A 22,505-nucleotide genomic window follows, 5' to 3' on the forward strand; every position below is an offset into this window, starting at 1 on the left:
CAAGAAGTCTTTCTTGATGTCCTTCAAGCCAACTGAAAAAAACAAGTACTTAACCCACTTTATTTTTTTACAAAAACTTGCTCATTTAATAGAAATGATTAAAGATGGGTATATGCTTTTTTTAGTATGCAAAACATGGACATAGGTAAGCAGTCAAAATATATGCTTTCTGTTAGAAAAGTTAACACTTCCGTTAATAAATGGGTGACTTCCTTTTAGTTGGATGTCTGGGTCTGACTCACAGGCGGGGATTGCCACTTGGCATTGACGTCAGCTTTTGGCAAAGCACTAATAAAAGAGGCCCACGGCTGTGCATACAGAGAGGCTTTCCATCAGTCTGCAGCACTGCACTCTCCACGTCAGGAGAGCTCGACAGTGGTGGCGACTGTAGTCTGTCCGTGGGGGTTCTGAGCAGTGCAGATGTAGTACCCTGCATCGATGGTCTCGAAGTCTTCCACTGCGATGGTGCTCTGGGAGATTCTCGTGGTGTGTCCACGTCCTCTGTGGACCAGCCTCCAAGTATCTTGAATTGCTACAGGCCTTTCATCCTGTTTAATGACACCGACACAGACAAGCTGCAGGAGCGACAAGCTGCTCTAACGGCTCCGTGCACCCAGCACACTGTTCCTTTCAACGTGCAAAGCTCGTACTTATGTATGAGTTTTATGTGTTTGGTATGCAGCACGCATGGGCTCTTGAGGCTTTTACCCTGTATAGTCATTCAAGGCTGTATTTTTTCCAAGTGGAGTCCTAAATTTCAGGATGCTGTCTGGTGATTCTTTTCTGCCATTTTCTTTAGTAAGCTTATACTTAAGATGTATTCTTTTGGAACTCTAAATGGAACTGGTATTGAGCATAAAAACACAGACTACATTTTTCACTGCTTCCATCTTTATATTGCTCAATAAAATCTCCCCAAGTGGTTCTTATTCACCAAATTTAAAATCAGAAGCCCCAAGAACTCATTACAAATGAAGAAGAGCTCCCAGTTGTTTGGCTTTGGGAGAGGGAGCGGTACATTAGTTGCATGTGCCATGGGACTCCAGAGGAAGAAAAGTTGTACTTGGATGGATGAAATGATGCCCTACATGACATGACATCCCTTTCTAGAAGGAGACAGTCACTTTTGAGATATTTCAGCCAAATTCAGTGACGAAAATATAGTGTTTTCTGAATCCATTTAATACTAATATTACTAAATTAATATTTTCTGCTCATAAAATAGAAATTAACAATTAAAAAATACCAGCTGTCTTCGAAACCAGTAACATCTGCCCAGTGTGGTAACACATTTTAATAACTACCTGGTACTAGGATGCTGGAAAATATTACTCTTCAGGGGTAGTTATTTCCCACCTGTTACAGCGCTTGGGCCACTGAGAAGTGACATCTCTCCTAGCAACAAAGGGGTTACTCCATGTTGGTAACAGAGCTATTTATTTCAGCGAGCAGAACATGCACAAAGGCTAAGTGTGCTGTCGTTGCTTTTACGGAAAGTCTATATTTAAGTGACCTCTGGCTTCACAGCACCTTTTGGACAGGGCCTATGTTTATATGCCCACTTGGATATCTGCTCAGAGCTCCTATCACCGGGCACAGCTTGGAGAACACTGTGAAGACACTGGAAGGAGATGAGATTTGCCTCTGGTAGACCCAGAAGATCAGAATGAAGACTGAGGTACTCCCTCCTCTTTCAGGCCACTGTCCCTTCTTAATTAGGGGTTATGAAAACAAAACCTGCATATGAAGAGCATACATTGAGTGAACATTTGTAAATACACTGAAACATCTTAGACCAGTAATGGTGAACTTGTTAGGGCTTTCAGTGGTAACAGTGCGCTGTGCACACCTGCCACAGGTTCTCCACCTTTGTCTTCACACTGACCCCTGCTAAAACCCCACACATTTCTTGAACTGGATGGGGACAAAAGTGATTTTAAAAGACTGCCTAAGACCAGATGTGGTACTTACCTTCTGCCCAGGAAAGATCCATCTGAATTCCACCTCAACATCAGGCTCCCCTAGGACAGTGCAGAGCACGCTAACATCATCCCCACCTTTTACTTTGTTGGAGGAGGCCAAGATGGTTGTTGATGGGGGACCACTGGGGACTGGAAGTAAGCAGGAGATGGAGTGTGAGATGAGATTCATAACTGTGACACTAACGACAAACCTCATGTATTCTCTTTGGAGAGGGATGTAACATTTCTGCCTATCTTAGAGCTTCCCAAGCGGCACCAGGCCAGTGTTAGCCACTACTTTTGGTTTCTTTTGAAGCTGCCTCTGTCCCTCTCTCAGATGGTCCAGAATGAAGTGGTCATCCACGACTCCAAGGCCACTGTGCTCATAGGGCAGGAGGCTAACAAGTTGGCCAAGGATCATGTGAATAAAAAAGGGAGGGTGAAAAGAGCATTTGAGGAAAGAGCAAGAAGAATACAACAATGGTAGCATTAGAAAGGGTGAAGGTGGACAGAGAGTGTATGGCTGTCCATTCTCAGAAAAAAGAGAAGTCTAAGTAAATACATGGACAAGAAAGATGTTTCCAGAAGGGTACTAGTGCTACCTGTGTGTGCAGTGCATTTATATCATAGCATTTCAGAAACACATTTCTTTGTTGTTTTCTCACTAGTGATTTTCATGGTGGTCTTGAGCAAAGCAATATGCTAAAAGCTGGGATCGCAGAAGCCAACAAGACAGAAATGGTCTCCTCTGTGTCCTCTGAGTGCACATCCCAGGGGAGGAGCCACTAAGCAAGTCACTGTATGGTCTGTTTGAAACTTGGACTGTGTTAAGTGCCGTGCAGGAGAAGCCCAGTGTGCTCTGAAAGTTTGGAATAGCCTGAGCCAGGAACGCCTTCCTTGTGGGATGACCACTTTCAGAGCAAAGTCTGAATTAAAATCTCAGGGTTGAGCTTAAAAGACTTGAATGGGGGAAAGAGGGTCCTGGCAGGCCAGAAATCCCAGGGTGCACAGCCCGTAGGGTGAGATGAAGGCTGCTCTGAGTGGAGGCAGCCTGGGGAAGAAGAGAAGCCGGACCAGGCAGCTGAGGAGGATGGAGGGAGGGCAGGGTTCACGCAGCCAGGCCACAGGGAGGGTTCTGACTGTGGTTCTTGGAGAGATGGGAACCTGTGGGATAGTTTAATTAGAATTATAATCAACAATAATGTGGAAATTGAATTAGGAACTGATCAAACACAAAAGCAGTATCAGAAGCACAGGTGGGAGAATTTGGAGGGAAGCAATCAAGGAGTGTTGGGTTAGGGTCAGGGAAAGGAAGCAGAACATTCTAGAAGTGGTAATGCAGTAGGGGAGCCCATCAGAACTGCATTCTATGCCTCTATTTTCCCATCCACAACAGAATAGCAGTTCCTGATAGGGATTCATGGGAAGTAACTAAAATCCAGGCACTGGGGGTGGCAGGCTTACCTTCTACGTAGAGCAATTGGTACTTGATGGAGATCTGAGACTTGCCCCCAGCCTCTGCCTTGCAGTAGACCACCCCCTGGTGGTCAGAATGAGGGTGCAGATACACAAAGCCTCTCTTCAAGTCGTAAATAATGTCCGTTCCATTGGCTGTGATTTCTTTGGCGGGGAACTCCCTATGGAGTGTGACTTTGGCTGACAGCACAGTCACTCGACAGGGAACCACAGCCTGTCTGTCCGGGTTCAGGTAGACAACATCAAAATAACTGGGAGAAGGTACAAAGAGTTCTCCTTTCTCTGCAAACAGGAAGACACAGTCTCATTTACTCTGGAGACATTCATTAAGAGTGCCTTAAGGATTCTTAACAGTAACGCACAAAGATGAGAGGACTTGCAATGAACTCAAACTACTGGGTCCTTATAAAGAAGGAAAGCTGGCTTCTTTGTGCATTTTTTTTGGAAGAATGATTTTGCTTCTGCTACAGATCGCATGTTGAAGGTCCCCCAGGAGTCTACATGTTAAAGGCTTGGTCCCTACACTGGCACTACTGGGAGGTGTTAAACCCTCTAGGAGTTGGGGCCTGGCGGGAGGTCCTGGTGTGTGGCTTAAGAGGGGATTGTGAAGTCCCAGTCTCTTCCTCTTTTTTACTTCCTGGCCATGAGGTGAGTGGTTCTGCTTCACTATGTGATCCTGCCATGATGTGCTGCCTTGCCACAGGCCCAGTGAGATGGGGTCAATTGATCATGGAACAGAACTTCCAAAACTGTTAGCTAAAATAAACGTTTTCTCTTGACAAGTTAATTGTCTTGGGTATTTTCTTCTAATGACACAAAGCTGACACTTCTCATCTCCTTAAAGGAAGCAAAAAGGTCTTAGTTCAAACCCAAATCAGATCATGGATCACCAAACTGAGGAAGATTGATTTCTTTATGTTGAGAGCAGTCTTAAACCCTGGAACCATTCCTGCTTTTATGCAGAGAAATTAACCCTTTGGCTATAGTTAGTAACTGCCAAATGGGAAACACTTCCCAGCACAAGAAGAACTGGGAGCTCTCCTCAGTGACAGTGTCCTCACCCTGCCTCATTCTCAGCCCAGAAGACCTACTGCCTGGCCAAGATCTTGTAAGGGAGTGGAGCAGGAACAGGGAGGAACCTGCTGTCTCAGGTCTGGTCTCTGCTTGACCACTTCTTGGCTGGGAGCCATCAGCCAACCTCCTGCCTCCCATCTTCCGTCTGAAATGTATTCTGCCAGATCCTTGAAACCCTGGATGGTGGCATTTTTATCCTACAGAAATGGGAGAAAAAAGGACCAGCTTATCTGTACTACCCCTAAGACTTAGTCAAGGGTCTGGGGCGTATGAGTGTATATGTGTGTCTGTCTGTGCACATATGTGTTTTGTTTGTTTGGCATAGCCTATTAAATCCTTATCTTCTGGATCCTTCTATGAGGGACTACTACAGTAATCACTAAGAGAAATCTTTGAAGCTAGTCCCACCACAGGATACTTGTTAAAGTGTTTCTTCTGTTTTCCTTGCAGTGTTTCTGAAACAAGTAATTATTCTTGGCTTTCTCCTCCACTAGCCTTCTGTGTCACCACTGTATGATGCTTTGGGTTGGTCACAGGATTCCTGGAAGCAACATCAAGTGTCTCCATGAGCCAAAGTTCTTTTGCTCCAAGGACCAAGTTCACTAGCATGGAAGTCCTTCCTCTTGGCTCTACAATTAGGAAGCATTATGTTGTGGCTCAGAGAGTCTCCATCACTGCCAGGCCTCGAATCAACCAGCTTGAGTGATTCATGCTACTTTATGATATTTGACTTTCAGGCTTCCGCAAGGGGCATTTTCTTTCTTTTTTTTTTTTTGTTTTTTTGTTTGTCTTGTTTTTGTCTTTTTGAGAAAAGTCTCACTGTGTAGTTCAGGCTGGCCTTGAGCTCACTTTGTAGCACAGGCTGGTCTTGAATGCACAACAATCCTCCTGCCTCAGCTTCCTGAGTGCTGGGATTACAGGCATGCACCACCACACCCAGCATGGGCATTTTCTGTTATTCCTAACATCCTTGTGTTCACATAGAGTGTGTGCATATGGCCTGGGATGTGCTACTTTATTTCTCTGTGCTTCGATTTCCCCATTTGTAATAAGAATCTGGAGTAAATAATATTATAGACATCTTTTTAGCAACAACACTTAAGGATTTTATGATTGTAAGATTATAGTGGTAACTTTTGCTTTAAGGGCTTATAACTAGAAGCAATGAGGCAAGCCAGAAGAATTAAACAATTTGAATTTCAGACCACTAAAATGATACCTTACCTCTTGTACTATGATATGTGCTTTGAAATAAGTGACTTTACCATTTGCTTTAAAATATCTGCAGGGCTGGAGGTATAGCCCAATGGTTGAGTGCTTGCTTAGTATGCACAAGGCCCTAGTTTCTATCCCCATCAACCCCTACACACACACACACACACACACACACACACACACACACAATGTGTGTGTACTGTCTACATCCTGAATCCATATGCCCTTTAAACCTGGAGTGACTTCCATCTACAAAAGAAAAAGTGTGTTAAAATTCATTTGTAAAGTTATAAGAAGATATATGTCTTGCAAATGTGTTTATGAGTGTAACATATTTTAATTTTTTTACTGAACACATGGGATTGTATATTTCAAAAAATTAAAGTTAATACTCTATAAACAAAAAAATCTGTAAACTAATATCCACAATATGGAAAACTCAGTATTTAGTAAAATACTTATTAATGTGGTTTTCCTACATATAAAATAATTGTTCAGGCCTTGCACTCTAAGAGAGCCCTCCTGCCCATAATGTTCTCAACCTTGATCCATCTGGGTGGTAGCCACATGTATCTGCTCCCTGCGGACAACTTATTGAGCTGTATACTCAGGATCTGAATGTTTTCCTTTATGTATGTTACAGGAATAGGAAGTGGGAGAAGGAACCCTTCTGAGATTCTTCTGGATAAAGATGAAGAGGAGATATATGTAGCAATCACTTAATCAAACATTGTACAAATTAGTAACAATGACCCAAGACAAGCTTCACAGCGTTTTCAAACAAACTCTAGGAATGAATGGCAGATGTTCTCCACATGGGCAGCTGAGAAGCATATGCTCTGAGAGAATTCAGAGCCAGCAATGGAGCCTCAGCTTCTGTAACTGCCCATCTGGGTTTCCCAAATCCATCCACACTTGGAAGGACAAATTGACAAGCCCTATAGTAAAAAATCTGCCTGGACATTTGTGTTGAGGAATTAAAGAAAAGATACAATATATGTGGTCACTTCTGCTTTTGATCTGGTTTCTGTTTTGTTTTGATTTGTTTTTTGAGACAGGGTCTCATTATGTGGTTCAGGCTGGGCTTGAACTCACTACATAGCCCAGGCAATCAACATTAGTGTGAAAACTGATGGGCACAGGTTTTCATGAGTTCTAACTTGAATTCACATGCCCTTCAGACATGGACTCATGTGTGTGTGTGTGTGTGTGTGTGTGTGTGTGTGTGTGTGTTTCCACATGCTAGGCAAACTCTTCACAATCCTCTCGCCTCAGCCTCCTGAGCGCTGGGATTACAGGTGTGCACTACCACACCTGCCTCGACCTGGTTTCTTTAAAGTCAAAGTAAATGTTTTAGTCTTCCTTTGGCTCACAAAAAGATATCAGTAAATTAAGAAAGAGACCTACCTACAAAATTCAAAGAGAACCCGTGAATCTAATGGAACATTCTGCTCAAGTGAAGCCTTCAATTCAAAACCTAAACCAGTCTGGGAAGACACAGTAGTGCTAATCTTGGCAAAGAATCTTCATTCAGAAGTTTGACATATGGCACCCACCCTTTTTTGGGATAATGGCTCATATGTCTTAGCTGGTTGCCTTTCCCACTGCTGCTTTGCAGTGTGGTATACAAAGGGCAAATGAGCATATTCCAAAATGAGGATCCAAAGGGATCGCCTGCAAGCAACTGAGAACAATTCCCCTAAAAGTTCCAGCTAGTGTCTGTCTGTTCATCTATCAGTCTGTTTAATGCTTTGTCCTAGAGAGAGTTCAAGCAGTAATAACCCTGGACCCTGGGTCAGAAAGACAGTTTGATTCCTTACTCTGACACTGCAAGTCACAGAAAACTGGACAAACCTGTGCCTTTTTGAGTCTCAGAGTGAGCATTATTATGTGTTTTTATGTGTTTCTTAAATATAGCATGTCTTGCTAATGCTTCTGCTGGAAAGGGTCAATTTGGACAGAAAAGGAAAATATATCAGATGTCATCAAAACCTTAATTAATGGCAAGGGCATAAGGTCACCCTAGATCTGGAGCTGGAGCTGGAGCTCAGTGGTAGAAAAGCATATGCCCTTGCCTAGCATGTGGCACACGCACACTCGCACAGTCTATGTCTGAAAGGCATGTGGATTCAAGTTAGAACTCATGAAAACTTGCACCCAGAAGCTAAGAAAAGATCCCAGCTTCCCCTGAAATGCCTGGGACAACAGTGCCAGGAGGTGGAATTTGCAAGATTCTTGAAAACTGTTCCTGACCTCTGAACCTTGCTGAATGTTATCCTCCTAACTTCAGAGATTAGGGGATCTGCAGAGGAAGAAGACTGTGAGCAGGTGTACAGGCAGGTGGCAGAGGGGACCCGCAACAAAAATGCAAGCTCCACTTTGTAAATGTGCACCTGCCACTGCAGAGGGAAAACGAGACCTGTGGGTTTTCAGGCTCCCCGGTTCAGGGACTGAGCCTACAGCCAAGGAGGACAGACACTTTGAGAATCCTGTCCCCACCCTCAGCTCTTACTGCTCATTAGGAACAAATACTAGGAGGTCTTAACAAAGTCTCTGTGACTATGGAGGTTCCAGAAAGATCAGTACTATCCAAAAGAACTGTCTGTGAGGGAAACATTCTCTGTGATGTCCAGTACCACAGCCACTAGCTACCTGTCACTTAAAGTGTGGCAACTGTGACTGAGGGAATTAGCTTTTCATTTTATCCCATTTCACTTAATACTCAATTGTATTTAAGTATCCCCATGTGTCCAGAGGCTACCACACAGAACAGTACACCTTAGAATCAGTTCTTGTGTTCAAATCCTGGCACCCACTTACTTGCTGTATGACCTTATGGATTTAATCTCTTTGAACCTCAACTTCCCCATATGAGAAAAAGAAATGATGTTCCTCCTTACCCTGAAACATTGTAGGACTTACATGATGTAATTAATGGAAAGCAGTTAGCCCAGAGCCTTAATAGTACCTTACTATCATTTGCTGTTCAGCATGAAGTGAAAATCCCAGTTGTGGGCCAAGTGCAGAAGTTTGAAGGGCTCTGCAGTGAATGCATCAAGCACATTACCTGTAAAAAAGATGTAGGTAGAGCCCGTTTTGGCCTCGTCCCTTCTGCAGATGTAGCCATTGCAGAGCTGGCCCCAGCAGCTGAACTCCCCCGTGTCGGCCGCAGTGGAGTTGACCAAAGTCAGCTGGCCATAGCGCTCGTGCTGCTTCACGCTGTGAGTACAAGAGAGAGGAACTCCGGGCAGGTCTTCTCATTGTTCTCAGATGCAAACACCCTAAGGACATGGGGAGACTCCACTCCCCCACAGATGGCACAAAGCAAGTGAAGTATGTTTGGGGGTAGACGGTGTGTTGGGGGAGGCAGAGACGAAAGCCTTTCCTAGAAGGAAATCATTCATAACAATTATGTTTTCCAAAGAGAGGAAACTCTCTGTGGCCTTAGAATTGGAGTTTCCTGAAGATCACGAGTACATTAACAGCCTGGCCTCCAAAGCTCACCAAAAAGCCCTGGGCTGGTGTTTTGCTTTTAGCCTTTATTCCTAATTAATTTTCCTAAACACAAACAACATAAATAAAAGCACACAGGATTATCCAGTGTCTAAAATCCTCTTCCTCAGTAAGTCTCCGAGTAAAAGTCTAGACAATTAGGGATGCTACATTATCATATTAAAAATAAAATCTTCCCTTAAAGGAATGATTGCATTGGCTGCTAAGATGCTGTTATGATTTAGATCCTCAAAATCCCCCCAAAAGCTTCGTGTATTCAGAGGTGGGTCTTCTGGCAGGTGACTGGTTTAGAGGGGCACTAAAAGCACTGCAAGGGGGTGGAGTCTGATTGGAGGAGGTGAGTCCCTAGAGGGCGACCTGGGAAGGTGTATTCTTGTCCCTGGCTTCTCCACTTTCTGACCACCACGGCATGGGCAGCATCCTCCACCAGAACGTGGCAGTGTGCTCTTCCTGCCTTGGAGCCAACCAACTATGAACTGCATTCTCTAAAACCTGTGAGCCAAAATAGACATCTCTTCCTTTAAATTGTGGGTGTGGAGTACTATATCCCTGCAACAGGAAAGTGACTTAGACAGATGTTGAACCCAGTATACAACCTACCTGGTAGACCTTTGGCTTTTTCTATAGCCTCACCCTATCATTTCTTTTATTTTCTCTCCTGTATTTTTATCTCATTCCTCGCAAATGTGTTTGCAAGGCACTTCAATTCCTTTCCAAGATGAAGAGACACATATTGACCATTAAACACTAGTATTGGCAGGGTGTAATTAATCGTATTACAGCATGAAGGAATCCAGGTGTATCACCTTGCTCTCCTGTGTCTGATGAGTCTCAGATCATGGGGTTCTAAAATAAATGGCTTTAACCAGAGGATCATCTCAGATATCCAAATGCTTCACTCCTCTGAGTTCCACATACTTTTCTGATGTAATCAAGATTCCCCTGTTTTATGTTACATCAATATCCGTATGGCGGCCGCTTGAAATTTAGCACATGCCAGATGTCTGGTTGGTGACTCCTAAACAGAGCTCTGTCTGGCTCTGTGAATAGCCTGTGACCACCCGTCCTGCCAAGAGGTGTTTCTGTACTCCCACTCCAGCAACCCACTCCACCAACTGCCTCCTTTACACTCAGCGGAAATCTCTCCTCCCTCAGGAAGCTTCTAAGTACAATAGAGTCTCAGGGATTTCCCCCACTTTCTCCTCATGAAGTAATTTGCTCTGTGTTCTCCATCCCTCAGATACCTCCAGCTTCTTGTTATTGTTCTAGCTGGTAATCAGGGAAGAGACTGAGCCCTCTTTGTTTTATATTCCCTAAGTGACAAATCTGTGCAGAGTACACAGTAAGGATTCCCTAAACAAGTGTGATTTAAAATTGAATTGAACCAGACAGTTGAAAATGTAAAGAACCTTGCAAAGCAGGTGTCTGGCTCTCCATTGAGCAAATGCTGCAGTTTGGCTCTGAAATGTCTCTCAAAGGCCCCTGTGTTGCAGGCCTGTGGCATCTTTGGGAGGCTGTGGAACCTCTAGAAGCTGTGGCCTAAGGGGAAGCCTTCTGGTCACTGCAGATGTGGGAGACAGTGAGACACTCTCTGCCTCTGCCTCTTCCTCCTTTTCTACTTTCCAGCTATGAGTAGAGGAGCTTTGTTCACCATGAACCTCTACCATGATGTGCTGCCACTGGCCCAAAGCCACAGGGCCAATAAATCACAGCCTGAAACCTCCAAAACTGTGAGACAAAATACACCTTTCTTGTTTCTCACAGAAACAGAAAGCTAACTGTAGTAAAACCTGAATCTGAGACCTAGAAGTGACATCCTGAGACCTATAGCTGCTGATCAACTGAGCAAGTCTTCCTAAGCCACTTGAGTATGTACCGAATACCCATTCACTAGGTAAGAAACTGCATATAAAGCATTTTATGCAATGCCAGGTTCCATGTATTATCCTAATTATTTCTAATTACACATAATTATAGTTTAATCATTATGGATACTACCGTACTATAGAATTGACAGCACACTCAGCATTGGAGAGAGCATAGCAAATAAAAATAGTGGACCTTAAAGGGGTTCACAATCTGGTTAAGAATGGAAGAAGTTTTGAGGGGGTTTCCTCCTGCAGCCTGAAGAGACTGAAGGCAGTTTGTGGAGGAGGTGAGCCGAGGTGGACATTTAAAGGAGGGGGAGGAGGAGGGGATGGCAGCACACTGACAGGCAGCAAGTGAGGCACACCTGCTCAGGAAACCATGAGCTGCACCAGGGCTGGGGGACCTGGTCTGCTGTGTTCACTGCTGTGGCCCTGCTGCACAGTGGGTGGAAGAAGCCTGACAGTGACTTGGGGATTTTATACATTACTTACAGAATAAGACAGAAGTAGGGGTTGGAAGTCACAGACATATCGTTCAGAAGAGTGAGAGGAGTACATGGTTCATTCACGCAGCTGAGAAAGAGGCATTGGGGTCTGGGCTGGAGGTAGGAGCTGGCTGGGTGCGGGTGTGGGTGTGGTCTCATGCACACATACACATATACATACACATTTCATTTGCCAGATGAAAGTCTTGGGCAACTAGAAAAAAATCAATTTCAGTTTTAAAGATGGAGCTGGAAAAAAAAAAAAAAAGATGGAGCTGGATTTCAGGGGATAAAAAGTGGCAAAAAAAAGAGAGAAAATGAAGGTGGAGGTCTCCCCACATGGGCCAGTGTCCAGCCACATTCCCATAGAGCTCAGAACCAAGGTACAAAACCAGCAGTTAATGAATGAATTCATTGAGCACCTTCTCTGCCCCAGCACTTGTTTCCATCGCAGTGACAGAATGTGTAAGACGCCATCCCACTGGGAAAGTAACTGGGGCACACAAACATCCAACACCAGGAGTGACCCTACCAGCATCAGGAAATCAGCATGCTGTATCTTTAGCAGGATTGGGGGCGGAAGGAAGGAAATGTGCTAAAAAACATTCTGCATTTTTCCACCCCCTCTTCTCTGCAAACCTCATAAACCAGGAAACAAATTATTTAGCAGGATTACAATTTAATACCTGGATTTAAAGTGTCCATTTCTACAAATGGAATTGCACAGTCTGAGCAGTAAGTTGCCCAAGAGGCGGAACACAGACTGCGGTCTTGGGGGTGGGGGGCTGAAACTGTGTCATGAAATAGAGAAAAGAATTCATTCAGACCTGCAGAGTCAGTGTCTATAAAAAAAAAGATTTACCCAAAGACTGTTGCTTTCACTTGTAACCAGTGAATACCACCTCCAAAGATGGAAGAAATGGAAGAAATGGAGAATGTGAAGAATTAATGGAGCACTAAAAGGTGCTGTGAACAAAATGCCAGAAAAAAGTGAACTAAGATCAGTAGAAGTTACATCAACTGGAGCAGCTCTGAATATTCCAACACATCAGCTCACCTCAGGCCATTTTCTTCCAAACTAGCTTTCCAGCCCTGACCTATAGAGAGCTCAATGATGGACAAGGCCAATATTCAAAAAGCATTTGTTCAAACTTTCAGACTTCGCATATGTATGTGTGCATGTGTATGCACATCTGTGTATGTGTGTGGGGGGGGATCCAATCGGCTCCCATGGCCTTTACAGGCACGCAATTCTATTTCCATCAATGGTGCTCTGAAGCTTCCTGCATTCATCCCAGCACCTTTCTCTGAGAAGTGGTGCAGAAGTCACACAATAGCACAAAGGAGAGAGCCAACAGCTCCCATAGTTAGGGACCACTGTGCCTCTCAACTAGGACAATGACCAGGTGACACTGGTGGAATCTTTCCCCCAGACTCAGCAAGCCAAAGGTGGGGATTAAGCTCCTGGTTATAAGATAATTATTCATGAGTTCCATAAATACTTCACAAGTGCACATTAAAGTGGAAGGCACTGAAGTGGAGAGGAGGAATGTGGAGATGCCTACAGCATTCTCTGCTCTCAAGTTCCTCTGCAGCAAATGCTGTGGGAATTCTGAGTTGACACCCAGGAAAAGCTCCAACATCCAAAGGATCTTGAAAGATTTCAGCATATACAACTTGAGGACATGTATCCCAAGGAAGGAGATCTCCTGGGAGGAGACAAAAGGAGGCGTGCAACAGGGGTGTGACTGTACAGCACAACACAAGCTGGCTGGACTGCTGGGAGAGGTGGGGACACAGAATACTTCTTTCTGACGACACCAGCCCAACAGCTGTCATACCCCTTCCCCGCACTTTCCTTCACTCCCCCATGGTTGCTGGAGGGCAGATTAGGACAACTCACCCCAGTGTCCACCCTTCAGGTTACTTTGTGGCCTCTCTCCAGGCCACTCTGACAGGGGTCAGCAACAGTGTCTCTCCCCCACCCCAGTGAAGCTGTAGGGAAACCACCTCTAAATTAACATGGTGAAGACCAGGGAAGGATTTGGGCCAATTATTAATATTCTCAACCTCTCCAAGCCCCAATAAGCTGCGATGAACACATCTAGCCTTCTTGAAGATACCCTAGTTTTATCCCCATTATTTTTAAGGAGTCACAACAGCTGTCAATCAAACAGCCACATCTCCCTATCACCAATCTGACACCATGACAGCTGTGGCTGTTTTGGACACCCTGCACTAGCTCAAGGAGAAATCTGCCCCAACCATAGCAGCTTTCAATTTGGACCAATCAATAGACTCAGATTGGAAGGCTTGCATTTAGGCCAATTCAGGCCAATCGACAGGCCTGAATTTGGACCTATCACAGCCCGCAGTGGCTATGTACACAGAGGTCTCTTTGCACTTCTCAAACTGGTGAAGAACTCCCTCTTGGTCATTGACTCCTCTTGTGCGGCAAGTAAAGCCTCTCTGGTGGTCCTGTAAATCTGCTTGTGATCTGTTTCTTGGATAGTGTGGGATCAGAAGGGCCTATAAATCTACTTGCCATTCTTATCCTGAGCAGTGGACAGAATGGTCACATTAAAGAAAAGAATTATAAACACTAGGGGCTGGTAGAGCTGAAGACTCTAGAGATCAGTAACCAAGGAAGCTCAGTAACAGAGAGCAGCAACTGCCAGAGTCGACTGGTGGCAACTGGCACAACTGGCATCAACTGGCGGTGGCTGGTGGTGGCAGAGACCAGCAGATGGCAGAGCTGAATGACGGGACCCAACATTAATTGCTGGTGACCGGCAGCATCAGGGCCTGAGCTGCAGCACTAAGGGCCAAGGGCCAGAGGTGCCGAAAGCACACAACCGTGAGCAGAGTTGCACTTTGTGGACTCGAAACAGAAAGGCCCTTAACTGACGGGTGACATTTGGTTGTCCAGAGGGGCCTCGGTGACGGTCCCCAGGAAGAGGACAGATGCTAGTGACAGTCGGCACAGACCTGCCTCATGGATGACAAGTGCCCAACTGCTGAGGTCCTCTCCTGGCTGCCTCAGGCTGTGTGGCCTTCCCCCCGAGCAGCACAAAATCCCTCTGCTTTCCACTGCATAGCCAGCTTCTATTTCTGTCTCTGCTATCTTTTTCTCTGTCTCACAAGATGTTTTTTCTTTGCTTTCTGGTTTAAATTCTGATATTTCAAAAGGCTTTCTTGTCAGATGTCCAAATGGGAAAAATTGTTTCCATGATTGTGCATTCTAAACTATTAATTTAGAACTATGCCTTCTCTGGGATTGACCGGTCCCTCCCATCGAGAGGTTCTCCATAATACTTGCAGTTAAAGTTTGTCTGAACTGAATCAGAAATTGGAAACAATCTGACTTTAGGTGTACACTAGACACCCACAACAGGGTGGGTTGAGGCCATAAGCCTGTGTATATGTCAAGATATTGGCTGGGAGGGCATAGTGAGACCATGAGCAGCATTCTACCCTTGTAGATGGACATCAACAGTAGGGTGGGTTGGGGCCAGGATGCACTCAGCATGATCACCCAGAGTTAATCAAGCGCTAGGCAGGTTGCACCTCTTTAATCCTTGAGAAAGAAGTTCTCTGGTTTGGTTTAGTGTACATGCTTCAGAGTATTGAGCTTTATTGGTTTGTTGGTTTAGGGGATTATTGTTTTCCTGTTGGAAATGGATTCTCTGGAATCAGAGTTCCTCAGACTTCACTCTATTTAATTTATGCTGTCTGCTCTGTATTGCTATTGTGCCTGTGTAAGCAATCTGTGACTGAAACAATCTTTGGAGTGTGTATTTGTCTGGGAAAGCATTGATCCTAAGGTTTATTTGGTGTCGTGACTATTGTAGTCTCATCTGTTATTGTCTTTTCTTGTGACTCTGTTTGTTGTTGCTATGTTTCCCAGAGGTATTAAGATGTGTTGTATGAAGGAACTTTCCTTTTGGTTGTTGGTTGCTATAACTCTCTCATCCTAGGTAGTGGCCAAATAGGTAGTAGTAAGTCCAGGTTTTTTGACACCCAATCTGGTAAAGGTCCTACCAAACATGGGACTTGTTACTAGGATACCTTTTAACTAACTGCTGCAAATTTAAGGAGAATGTTTTAAAGCAAAAGAGGCTGGTCAGTTTGGCTCAACATAAAGTGAGAGATCAAGAAGATCAGGAACACTGGCCAAAGAATGGGTGTCTGAATTGTAATTTCAGACACCCATTGTGGTAATATTTTTGTAATAATAATTGTAATCATATTTTTCAGCCAGATTTGTTCTGTAAAAGGGAGGGGAGTGGCAAGAAATCCCTTCTATCCAGGTTACTATGAAGTTGTTTGTGTGGCTGCAGTTTCTGAATACCCTGGACACAGAACCAGACACAGATACCCTAACAGACCCACTTCCAACTGGCACCTTTCTGAAAAAGTCTGCACCTCTTTCTTACTCAGTGTGGGCCCTGCAGCACCTGGTGTGGGGCCACCCTATCTTCTGAGCCAACTGACAGCTCCTTTTCCTCCAGTACCGTCTCTCACAAACACCTACCTTGCCAACCCTATCTTTGATGGGATTGAGATCAGGAAGCAAAGTAACACCCCACTTTACTCAGAGGAATCTGCTCCCATTACAGGCAGTGTCAGGAAGGGACGGGGGAGTCATCACAGCACATTTCCCTTTTCAGTGATAGACATATCTCAGTGTAAAGAGAGGTGAGGCACTTCTTTTTGAGAATCTTGATAAATTTAGAAATGCATTAAGTTGAAAATAACTTTTTTTCTGACTGCAGTGTTAACTGTTGCTGCCCTTCTAATAAGAAAGAAGGTATTTGTTTTTTTAAAAAAAGCTCCTAAAGTACCTGACCAGTTGGCAGTAATACTTCAGACCAGTGTCAAGAGGTCGCGGGGGAAAAACACAGTTCCCATACAGTCTCCATACGGATCCTAAATGGGACTCTGAGAAGCTTATCCATAGGGAGAGAATGAAGCATTTTTTAACTTGCTGCATAAGGAATGGGAAAGTAGTATCTGGTTAAGCCTATCAATTATGACAGGGTCAAAGAGGTAACAAAGAGGAGAATCCTGCTGTATTTCTCCATCATTTGCCAGAGGACTTCTGAAAGCACACTAATACCAAACCAAAGCTGGCAGAAGTGAAAGCTCAAATAGCTATGCATTTTATAATGCAATCTGCTCCCAATATTAGAAGAAAGTCACAAAAATTTGAAGCAGGACCCCAAACCCCAGTATCAATTCCGGTGGAAGAAGCCTTCAGAGTTTATAACTGGGACCAGCCAAGAGGGGCAAAGAAGGATCAAATGCTAGAGAACAGACGCTGCTTCTGGCTGCTTTAATTCAACCGTGGCTTTGGGGTCACTCACAAGCCCCTCAGAAAAGCACTCCGCACGGACTAGGGAGAAACACGTGTGTGTACTGCTGGAAGGAAGGTCACCTGGAAGGAGAGGGCCCCAGCCAGTCTAGAAATAGGCAATAGCTCACCTCAAGTCCAGGACTGGGTGTACTCCCCTGAAAGGAAGACTCCACTCCTGGACTGATGGGGTCTAAGGATCTTCCAGGCTCTACCAAAAGTCAGAAGGTATCACCACCATTACCCTACAGGAGACTTGGGTATGGCATATAAAGAAAAATACCATTTTCTTTTGAACACTAGGACCTTTGTTACAAAAGCTCTGCCAGGGAATGTTTTGTTTGGATTATGGAACCTGTGGGTCACTAAGTTCTCTGGCCCTTACTCTGAGCCCACTATTTGAATTCTGGCAAGCCTGTCAGTTAAAGGGGTTCGTGGAGGTGCTTCAGTGCCCTCCTGGCAATTGTTGTCTTTGGCCACACCTGGATGCCTGAGTTTATCTGACATGAGGAAATCTTATTGTCACCTTTTGTCATTCTGATGCATACAGTCTAACAGTAAGAGTCCACACTGAAAGAGTAGGAGATGTCCCACGGCTGGTACCTTACTTCTCTAAGTACTTACACATGTTGGCATTGCAGCTGCCTGTTTGTCTAAAAGCGGTAAGCTACCACTGTCTTCCGGGTGGGACTATCTAGTAAGTCATCCTTCAGCCAGTCTTTGGAAGTACAGAGCACTCACCAGGGTCAAGCTATCTTAAAGGAAAAAGGATAAAAGTACATGACCAAAGACCCTGGGAGCTAAATGCTATTATTATTTCTATGTTGTTGGTAACAAGTTGAGGCCAGAGAGATTAGGAAACTTTCCAAAAATTATACAGGAAGTACTGGACCCACAGGGGAATTGGAAGCTCAGTCTAAATGACTTTCCCAGGGCCACTGAACTAAACTCAGATTTTCTGCCTTAAACACTTAGAGTTTAGTCCATTAGCATAAAACAAAAAAGGTAAGAGATAAAGTAAAAAAAAAAGTACAATTAAATATCCTTACATATGCTCATTCAACATTCATTTCAACAGTTAATTGGTTAGCTTCCACCACAGGCAAGGAACTGTGCCAAGAATCAAGGGAGAAAGAGGCTCATGAATATTTGCTTGTTTGTTTTCAACTGTTGGTAGAGGGCCTGTGTTTACTCCAAGTCTTGATTTAAGAATGTGTCAGAGAAGAATCACTCCACAGTATTCTGGGAATGGAGCCATATGAACAGAGAACAAATTCTGGGAAACAGACATATTGAAGTTGTTACCATTTACATTTTTTAAAACAAGAAAGGAAAAAGAAATATGCATGGGAACTTACAGAGAACCAAATACACAAACTAAGGAGCTTCCAAGTAAATATAGTTCCATTATTAGAAATTAGGCTGGTATTTATCTGTCATGTATCATCTATTTATCTGCTTATCATCTACCATCTACCAATCTACAAAGAGTGATACAAATAATATATTTAAATTAGAATATATATTAACCCCCCTCAAAAACTTCCCCTCACTTAAAATATATCCCATCATTCTTGGCACGTCCTGAAGCAGTTCTGGAAGTTCTCTTTCATGAAAGTTTGTACTTGTGATGGTAAATGGTGCTGCCAAGTGCCGTCCAATGGAAAAACAGGCTTGTAAAACTATTTTTTAAATGAATTCAGGACATTGAGGCAGACACAACAGTGTGACTAGACATTCTTGAAAGAGGACTTCCAGAACTGCTTCAAGAAGTGCCTAGAATGATGGGAAAAATTTGAAATGAACAGGAGTGTTTTGAGGGGGATTAATGGCAATATGTCTTTTACTATAATACTTTTATTTTTTGTCTTTTTGAGACAGGGTCTTGCTATGCAGTTCAGGCTGGCCTTGAGCTCGTTTTGTAGCCCAGGTTGGTCCTGAACTCACAACGATCCTCCTGCCTCAGCTTTCCGAGTGCTGGGATTACAAGTGTGCACCACCATACCCGGCTGTAATACTTTTTAAAATTTAAACATTCACTGTATCCTTCAATCACATCCGTGATCTATGATCAATTTATTTGTCATCTATTTATTGATCTATTATCTACCTGTCTCTATATTTAAGTACTAGCCAAGAAACTAGTTCAAACTCTTATACAATATTTATATTCCAACAACCAGTTCCGCTAATATATGTGAAATGTGACTTGGGTCTTTCTACTACAATGACTTATGCTGATTCTTCTGAGTTACTTGGAAAGAAGTAACATCAGGCTCTCTTTCACTCTCTCACAGGATATCACACTTGTGGTGCCCCTCTAGCCCAGCCAGCTTTTCTCTCATTTTCCCATGTCCTTCACACTGGCAACCTCAGCATCATGCTAGGATGTTCCCCTTCCTCCTCCTTCTACCCTTTCAGCCTGTTGACATCATTATTTTTTCGCTCTCTGTCCAGCACACCTGTCTTATCAAGGGAAATCTCCCTTTCCTTCTCAGAAATATCCCAGATTCTGAAAAAAGGAGACAATGGATATTCCTTTGACACCCGAAACCAAAACCAGGCTCGAAATACCAGAGATTGATCTAACAGAAAGTCTATCACGACACCTAGAATAATGTCTTAAAATGCACAAAGCTTGGGGTACAACCCATAGGAACAGATAATTATTAACTTGAGAACCACACAATGACAGTGACAATTGAAAATGGACAGGAATCCAAGAGGCCAAGAGATCCAAGACATTTAGTTAAGCCTACTATAGTATAAAATAATGTAGAAAAGTATTCATGACATGTTAAAGGAAAATTAATCAACATTGTCTATATATTTTGGTGCAATTTTTTTTCATGTGAAGATAGACCTGGAAGCTGGGCCCAGTGACACATTTCTGTAATCCCAGCATGCTGGGAGGCTGAGGCAGGAGGATCCCAACCTGAGGGGCTCAAATTCAATTTAAGAATTTAGCACAACCCCATCTCAAAAAATGAAAAAGAGCTGCTCAGATACAGCTCAGTATGAAGGCCCTGGGTTCGATCATCAGTATGACAATAATTTTTCTAAAATTGGGAAGATTTTACACTATGTAGTTGACAGTGTATCTTGGAATTTTCACTAGCCAGCTTCTTCTTTTTGCTTTATTTATAAAGTTTCTAAAACAAAGGAGCATGTGTTCTTCTATAGTAATAAACACTATCATAAAAGCAAAAGAAGTTTAGCCACAAATACAGCTGCAGAACAAATGCTCTCTAAATATGTTATTATGGATGGCTCATGTGTATTTTAAATACCTGAAGCTGACTTTTGTATCACATCACCTTTTAAGAATATGAATTTCCAGGGCCAAGAATGTAGCTCAGTGGCATAGCACCTGCCTGGCAAGTGTGAGGCCGTGACTTGATTCCCAGTACCAAAAAAGAAGGAATGTGCATTTCCAACAGGTAGGGCCAGCAAGAATTCCTCTGGAGACTTAAAAAAATCCAGGATATCATTTAATGATCGTTAATCAAAATAATGTCCATTTGAATGTAAAAATAATTAGCAATTCAGGCTGACTTTGTTCTCAGATTTCTTACATGCGTGGACCTCCTTAGGCCTTGCCATCTCCCTGCAGTTCCGCCTCAGCCTCCTGAGCTCCCAGGCCTTAGTGAGCCTTGCTTCTTACTTACTGGCTGTTCTAATCTTACCCTGTAGACCAAAGCCATCAGCACTTCTCTGTGGGTAACATAAGGGAAAGATGGTCATCCCTGCTTACTCGAACGCCCATGGCCATGGATTCCAGAAAAATCAGGGTCTGGAAGAGGGAGAGACAGAAGACAATGGAGCCAGCCTCTGCCACCCTTGCAAGGAGAGTAAGCTGTGGATTACTAATGAGCAGGCCAACAGCGACAGTGAGCACAAGCGGCTGAAACAGAATAGTGAATGCAGAGCCCGTCTGGCCTGGCAGCATTCAGCCCATGCACTGTGAAGTGGCTGTGGAGAGCGCTCCATCTCACCTCCTTCTCACCAGTGTGTTCTTGGCACCTTCCCATACTAACGGCACTTTGCGGACAAATCTGAACAAACATCAGAAACCTAAAGAAACAGACTGTTTTCTTGGCAGGGGTGTTGGGATTCAGCTCACCTCTAGCTTACTTTATTAAAAGTTCTAATCTAAGCCTGCTATGGTGGAGCACACCTATAATCCCAGCACTCTGGGAGGCTGACGGAAGAAAGAGGATTGTGAGTCTAAGCTCAGCCTGAGCAACTTTGTGACTTAGCAAGACTCTGCCTCAAAATAAAAAATGAAAAAGGGCCAAGGATGTAGCTCAATGTGAAGGTCTGGGACCAGTTCCAAGTACCATAATAATAACAACAGCAGCAAACAAAAGTTGTAAACTTCAGATAGCCTTTTAGCCTCTGTGATTCTAACCTGATCATCTGTACAATGTTGATTGCTACCCAGAGTGCTTTGCCCCTGCCTCGTCCCAGCTACCAATTCAAGTTCATAAACAAGACTTCAATGAGGCAAATAAGACATCAAATCTCACTTGGGTTTTAAAAGGTGGGGTAGGGTGAGAAGGGGAGTCTAGGGAGAAGTCAGGATTGAGCCCCAAAGTCAATCCAGCCAAGAGTTTGAGCAATAAGTCACCAAGCAAGTCCAGGTGACAGCATCCTAAAGTCCCCAGGATTGAGGTGAGATGGGAGGTTCTTGGCAGACTTCTCAGGGCAGTGCACCTGCAGCTGCCGGGAGAGAGGACTGGAGCTTCCAAGGAAGCCCAGCACACAGCCTGGAGGAAGTACTCTGACTTTTTGGTCTGCAGGTTTTTTTTTTAATTCTCTGTCATTGTATGCAGGTACATATCAGTAGACATAGAACTTACCATTTTTTATTTTATCGTTTATTCCATTTTTTTTTGCTCCCTCTTCTGATTGTTTTATTTAAATTTTATATGTTGAGATACTTGGTAAAAGTGATCAAGCTAGCTGGGCATGATGGCACATGCCTCTAATCTTAGCACTTGGGAGGCTGAGTTAGACTGGGGATGTAGCTCAGCTACAAGCAAGCGTGAGGCCTTGGGTTCAATTCCCAGTACTGCCTCCCGCCCCCCAAAAAAATCAGTTAGCAGAAGACATTTTTCCCCATTAGTGACTTGACTGGGGGGATGGTGCCGGATCTCAGATTACTCAAGGACCATTCATGTCATATATGGAGTGGACAGACTGTGCCACTCCGCTTCCCATCACTATGACAAAACACCTGACATAATCAACTTTCAAGGAGGAAAGGTTTCTTTGGGCTCGAAGTTCCAGAAGTTTCAGTCTATAGTTGCTTGGCTCCATTGCTTTGGGGCCTATAGTGAGGCTGAATATCATAGTGGAAACACACAGCAGAGGAAGGTGCTTAACTCTCAACAGCCAGGGAACAGAAAGAGAAAGGAGACAGCGAGTCCCCAGTGCCTCTAAAGGCCGCGCCCAATGACCCACCTCCCACCCCCAGGCCTCCCGTAGGGATCGAAGCTTGAACACATGGGACTCTAGGGATATTCCAGATGCAAATTATAGCATGGACAGCATAGAG

General features: G+C 44.0%; 1 protein-coding gene across 1 annotated transcript in view; it reads right to left on the bottom strand.

Moving 5' to 3' along the window:
* Positions 1 to 46: 46 nt before the first annotated feature.
* The window catches only part of Pdgfrl (platelet-derived growth factor receptor-like), a gene marked incomplete at its 5' end in the record, with an annotated part of 36,705 nt that continues 14,246 nt past the window's right edge, over positions 47 to 22,505 (bottom strand). The window contains 4 exon segments of the mRNA XM_013508605.1: positions 47 to 548; positions 1,972 to 2,111; positions 3,426 to 3,719; positions 8,794 to 8,945. Coding sequence (XP_013364059.1) covers positions 360 to 548; positions 1,972 to 2,111; positions 3,426 to 3,719; positions 8,794 to 8,945 — 775 coding nt within the window.

Source organism: Chinchilla lanigera, unplaced genomic scaffold (genome assembly GCF_000276665.1).
Source record: "Chinchilla lanigera isolate Chin_1 unplaced genomic scaffold, ChiLan1.0 scaffold00151, whole genome shotgun sequence".
NCBI lineage: Eukaryota > Metazoa > Chordata > Mammalia > Rodentia > Chinchillidae > Chinchilla > Chinchilla lanigera.